The sequence below is a fragment of the Hylobates moloch genome, unplaced genomic scaffold (genome assembly GCF_009828535.3).
Source record: "Hylobates moloch isolate HMO894 unplaced genomic scaffold, HMol_V3 SCAFFOLD_20, whole genome shotgun sequence".
In the NCBI taxonomy this organism is placed as follows: Eukaryota; Metazoa; Chordata; class Mammalia; order Primates; family Hylobatidae; genus Hylobates; species Hylobates moloch.
Window position 1 is genome coordinate 29759993 of NW_026652295.1, and position 6109 is coordinate 29766101.

Here is a 6109-nt window from a genome sequence, read left to right on the forward strand (position 1 = left end):
CACTGGTTCATCCGGCTACTCTGCGTGCCTACCAGGTACCAGATAAAGTTCTCGTCCTGAATCACTGCTCCAAGAATTAAAATTTGTCACCTTTCCCCACCCCTCACACTGCAGCACTTGAACCCTCTTACTACACCAGAATTCCACACTGTCAATGAAAAGAGTCAAACTCGGTAACATATTTGAAGAGATTTATTCTGAGCCAAAAATGAGTGACCACAGCCCATGACACAGCCCTCAGGAGACCCTGAGAGCAGGTGCTCAAGGTGATTGGGGCACAGGTTGGTTTTACACATTTTAGGAAGATATGAGAGGTTATAAGTAGATTTTTAATTTTTCTGATTGGCAATTGGTTATTATCAATAGAAAGGAATGTCTGGGTTATGATAAGAGGTTCTGGAGTCCAAAATTTTCTCATGCAGATGATGCCTCCAGGTGCCAGGCTTCAGAGAGAATAGATTGTAAATGTTTCTGATCAGACTTAAGGTCTGTGTTGATGGTAAATGCTGGTCAGCTTTTCCTGAATTCCAAAAGGGAAGAGGGCATAATGAGGCATGTTCAACACCTGCTTCCCATGGTGGCCTGAGCCAGTCTTTCAGGTTAACTTTTGAGCCCTCTGGCTGAGGGTGTCGATTAAAATGGTTAGGAGGGGGTGGCTTTGGTGTTTATTTTTGTTTTACGACATGTAAAACGTTGAGAGGAGACAGACACCACCTCCTTCCCTGGAAGAGGACAACACTCCAGTCACCCCTGCAGTTGATCATGGACATGAGTCTTAAGCTCCACCAGTCCGATGACCACCTGCTGAAGAGGTGTCATTGTCTCAGGTAAATACTAAGGGTTCATCATCTCACGCCAAGAAGATTAAGGACACTGACACATGAGGAGTGAGTTAGGATCAAAGGGTTTAATAGGCAAAAGAAAGACAAAGGGGAACAGCTCCTTCTTGTGAGAGAGAGGGGCACCCAAAAGGGAATTCCAGCCTGGAATGGGAGTGCATCGGATTTTACAGGCAGGCTTACTGACAGCAGCTCCATCCTTCTACTCACTCATTTTACAACTATGGGTGTCCTTGATTCGTCTTTCTCACACCACAGATATAATCCATTGGCAAATGCTGTGAGTCCATCTTCAAATGCATCCAGAATCCCCTCATGTCCCACTATTTCCCCTGCTCACACCCCAGTCAAGGTAACTGACAACTGCAGCCTGGAATCCTGCACTCGCTTCCTACTGTTTTCCCTTCTGCCTCCCTCGTCCTTCACCTCTCAATTGTGTTCTCAGCACAGCAGTCAGAGAGATCATTTTAAAAGAGAAGCAATATCACGGCCCTCTTCTGCCCAAAACTGTCCTCTAACTCTTCGCCCCACTCAGAGCAAAGGTCAGATCCAACCCCACTCCCCTCAAGCGCACCTGCTCTGGCTGCACCTCTGACCTCACCTCAGTTTCTCTCTGTCCAACCCTCCTGGCCTCCTTGCTCTTCTGGGAACACAAACACCTTCCTCCCATAGTGCATTTGGACTGGAGGTTCCTCTGCCTGGAAAGAACTTCCCCAGACATCCTCATGTCCCTCAAATCTTTCCTCAAAGGTCACCTTTGCAACAAGGCACACACTGACTACCCAACACAACAGCCACCTTCCCTGTCCCCACTGCCCACATCCTGGATCACCTGCCTCACAGCACTTACCACCTTCTAGCACTTTCCTTCCTTACTCTGGTTATAGCGTATCTATCGTCTGCCTCTTCTCAATGGAACATATGCTACAAAAGGCCAGAGATTTTTCTGGTGTTCCCCAGATGCAGAACCATTCTGTCCTATGTCTGGCCAATGACAAAGGTCAGTTGAATGAATGATCAGTGTAAAGCACCTCCTATTCTAAAGGCAGTATCTTTATTAACATAGCCTTAAGCCAAATGCTGTTCTCTGGCAGCTATAGCACAAGGTCCCCTCACACTGAGATAGAGGCCGCTTATGTTTTTCTCAGCAGTGCTGCTTGTGTGCCCTCCCTCCCCCAGCCCTCTTTCTACAGCAACCCCCTCCCCGCACCCTCGGCCCCAGCACACTGCAGCACACAGTCAGGTTCTCTCTTCAGGAAAGAACAGTCCTTGATGATGGGTCCAATTTCACAGACAAATGTAAGTCTAAATTAGACTCTGCTTTATCGATTCATGAGTTGGGATTGGATTCAGCACCAAGATCACTAGAACCAGGGCGGGGAGAGAGGGCAGGAGAGCAGAGCAGAAGAGGAGCTCTAGAAGCAGGGCAGGAGGTGAATGGCTCTGAAAATTTGTCTCAGAACACACAGAGACCCCCGTGTGCAGGGGCCGCCCTGGGCAATGTCTGAGCCTCTGTGGTCACAGCTCCCGCTGGACAAGTTTCCACTGAAGGGACAAGGACAATGGAGCAGTGAAGGTGACCCAGCTGAGGACTGACCACATAAACCCCATGATGGACTGAACACCAACTAGGCACAGGCCCCGTCCACACTGGACTCCTCACAGCTTTCTCCACCCCCATCTGCAACAGACTCAGCACAGCGAACATGCAGATTCTGGAAGGTTCTCAGGTCTTTATTTGATCTCTCAAATTCCAGGAATTGACTTATTTAATTAATCCATCAACCTCTCATAGCAAATATTTGAGAAAAGAAATTTATATTCGGATTCTTATTTTCAGTAGGGAAGTAAAAAGTTGCAGCTCAGTGCACATAAAGTTGAGACAGAGATGGAGACATCCAACCTCACCTCTCTGGAACAGGAAAGATGACTGGGGAGGAAACACAGGTCAGCATGGGCACAGGGGTCACAGTGGACACGGGGGTGGGCTGTCTCTCCACCTCCTCACATTATGCTAACAGGGATGCAGACACATTCAGATGCCTTTGCAGAAGGAGATTCCAGAGGTTCTTGAAGTCACAAAGGGGAGGTGTGAAGAAATCCTGCATCTCAGTCCCTCACAAGACAGATGTCTCAGGCTGTAGAAAACAGCAGTCATGAACAAATTCAAGTCAGTCATGGTAAGTGATGACACTCTGAACAGCCCACCACACACTCGAAACGTCCCAAAGAATCTCCATTACCCAGGCCTTTCCCCTCTGCCCCATGCCCCCGCCCATCTAGACTCCAAGAATCTCACCTTTACAAGCCATGAGAGACTCATCAGAGCCCTGGGCACTGTCGCTGGCTGGGGTAGAACAAAAACAGGACCTGGTCAGAGCCCGCAGGAGACGTGGGACAGGAGGAATTATGGGGTCAGTGAGCTCCTCCACACTCCCACCCCCACCACTTACACGCAGCCTGAGAGTAGCTCCCTCCTTTTCCACCTGTGGGAAGAAAAAGTCCTGTGAGGGGACTGGGAGGAAGCCGGGCCGTGAGATCTTAGAGGAACCTCCTAGTCTGGGACCCAAGAGAAATTTCCAGAACTATGACTACAGGCCCAGGGCAGGATCAGGAAACACGAGGAAAGCAGGTGTGGGTCCTGGACCAACTGCCCTCCTAAGGTCTGTCCTTAGCAGGGACCTTCCCCTGACTCATGAATGCTGGAATCAGGACCCCAACACCATAATCATCAAGGTGATACATCCGTCCTTCATTGTCACATGTGCTTCACCAAAGAGTAAGTGCTGGCACACAGGGTCCAAGGCTGTGTGGATGCTGCTTCCCAGTAATGAGGCAGGGAACACTTCTACCTGGGGCTTGAAACCCTCAGTGGGACAAGAAACCCAGAACCCACCCCTCACCCCTTCCCTACCTAAGCTCTTCCTCCTCCACATCACAGCAGCGACCACAGCTCCGGTGACCACAACTGCTAGGACAGCCAGGCCAGCAACAATGCCCACGATGGGGATGGTGGACTGGGAAGATGGCTCTGGGAAAGGAGGGGAAGATGAGGGGCCCTGACCCTGCAGAAGGGCTCCTGCTTTCCCTGAGAAGAGACATGACCCCTCATCCCCCTCCTTACCCCATCTCAGGGTGAGGGTCTTCGGCAGCCCCTCGTGCTGCACATGGCATGTGTATCTCTGCTCTTCTCCAGAAGGCACCACCACAGCTGCCCACTTCTGGAAGGTTCCATCTCCTGCTGGCCTGGTCTCCACAAGCTCGGTGTCCTGAGTTTGGTCCTCCCCGTCCCGCTGCCAGGTCAGGGTGATCTCCGAAGGGTAGAAGCCCAGGGCCCAGCACCTCAGGGTGGCCTCATGGTCAGAGATGGGGTGGTGGGTCACGTGTGTCTTTGGGGGGTCTGATGGGAAGAGTCAGAAAATTCAGGCGCTTTGCATCTCTCATGGGACACTCCAGCAGCACGCATGTGACCACCCTGAGAATGGGCAGGAACCTGGGGTGGGGAAGGGAGCACAGAACCCAGACACCAGCCTGGACACAGCCACCTGGGATAATCTCCTATTCCTTGGAGAGTTCTAGTCTCTGAGGGGGGAACAGCGACTTCTGGTCCTGACCTGAGTGGAGGCCGAGGGACTCAGAAAAGCTGGAATCAGACCTTCAAACGCATTTAGTGTGAGGCAGAGAACAAGGCCTGAGAGAAAAATTCACGGTGCCCAAGGCTGCTGCAGGGGTCAAAGGGGACCCCGATCAGTATTCCAGGGACTGTCTTCCCCTCCATTTCCTCAGAGACATCATCCCTTAATTGTCCTAGAGAGCAGAGGGGGCTCTCAGAGGAAACTCAGGAAAACTCATGCCCTTCTTCATTCAAGGGAGGGCGACATTCTAGCGCTGATCCCATTTTCCTCCCCTCCTCCTGGGAGGCCATCTCGGGCGATCTATAGGAGATGGGGAAGGCTCCCCACTGCCCCTGGTACCCGCGCGCTGCAGCGTCTCCTTCCCGTTCTCCAGGTATCTGCGGAGCCACTCCACGCAGGTGCCCTCCAGGTAGGCTCTCCACTGCTCCGCCACACTGGCCGCCTCCCACTTGCGCTGGGTGATCTGAGCCGCCGTGTCCGCGGCGGTCCAGGAGCTCAGGTCCTCGTTCAGGGCGATGTAATCCTTGCCGTCGTAGGCGAACTGGTCATACCCGCTGAGGAGGCGCCCGTCGGGCCCCAGGTGGCAGCCATACATCGTCTGCCAGGTGTGAGACCCTGGCCCCGTCCCCGCGGTCAGCCCCGTCCCCCGAGCCCAGCCCCGCCCCGCCCCGCCCTGACCAACCCGCGGGGATTTTGGCCTCAACTGAAAATGAAACCGGGTAAAGGCGCCTGGGGCTCTCTCCGGTCGAGGGTCTGGGAGGGTCCCGCGGCCTCGGGGCGGATCTCGGACCTGGAGACTCCGGGAGACCCGGGCCGTTCGTGGGGAATGGGGAGGGGTCGTGACCTGCGCCCCGGGCCGGGGTCACTCACCGTCCTCGCTCTGGTTGTAGTAGCGGAGCGCGATCCGCAGGTTCTCTCGGTCAGTCTGTGCGTGGGCCTTGGCTCTCCGTGTCTCCTCTTCCCAATACTCCGGCCCCTCCTGCTCTATCCATGGCGCCCGCGGCTCCATCCTCGGACTCGCGGCGTCGCTGTCGAACCGCACGAACTGGGTGTCGTCCACGTAGCCGACTTCGAGATACCGGGGCCCCCCGCGGCCGGGCCGGGACACGGCGGTGCTGAAATACCTCATGGAGTGGGAGCCTGGGGGCGAGGAGAGGCTGAGACCCGCCCGACCCTCCTGCCTGCGCGGCTCCCCGGGTCCTGCGCCCCCGCCTGCGGTCCCCTCGCTCCTTCCCGCAGAGGCCATTTCCCTCCCGACCCGCACTCACCGGCCCAGGTCTTGGTCAGGGCCAGGGCCGCCGAGAGCAGCAGGAGGAGGGGTCGGGGCGCCATGACCCGCATCTCGGCGTCTGAGGACACTCTGAGTCCGGGTGGGTGCGTGGGGACTTTAGAACTGGGACCGCGGCGACGCTAACTGGCTTCTCTAGACACACGACACCCAATGGGAGTGGGAACTGCGGACGCGTCACGAGTATCCTGGAAGAAGGACCCGACACAGGTTGGGAGAAGAAGTGAAACTCAGGGGAGCGGGGAATCCCCAACGCTGCGCCTCCCCATTGCAGACAAGGCCCTCGGAGCTTGAGACCCTGAGAGCCCCGCCCGGGACCTGGGACTTCGTCCTGATCCCTCTTCTCC

General features: G+C 54.9%; 1 protein-coding gene across 3 annotated transcripts; it reads right to left on the reverse strand.

Annotated features, from left to right (window-relative positions):
* Window positions 1-2552: 2552 nt before the first annotated feature.
* Window positions 2553-5891, reverse strand: LOC116460103 (class I histocompatibility antigen, Gogo-B*0102 alpha chain). 3 transcript variants are annotated; one of them, XM_032141000.2, is made up of 8 exons: window positions 5743-5891; window positions 5345-5614; window positions 4814-5089; window positions 3964-4239; window positions 3754-3870; window positions 3293-3325; window positions 3139-3186; window positions 2553-2977 (listed from the first exon to the last, which is right to left on the reverse strand). In XM_032141000.2, exons 1-8 carry the CDS (start codon window positions 5813-5815, stop codon window positions 2973-2975), a joined length of 1098 nt encoding a protein of 365 aa, XP_031996891.1. In that variant the 5' UTR covers window positions 5816-5891; the 3' UTR covers window positions 2553-2972. The 3 variants fall into 3 exon arrangements, with proteins under 3 accessions (XP_031996891.1, XP_031996892.1, XP_058288248.1); XM_032141001.2 differs by lacking the exon at window positions 3754-3870; XM_058432265.1 differs by lacking the exons at window positions 2553-2977; window positions 3139-3186; window positions 3293-3325 and adding an exon at window positions 3367-3606.
* Window positions 5892-6109: the final 218 nt, after the last annotated feature.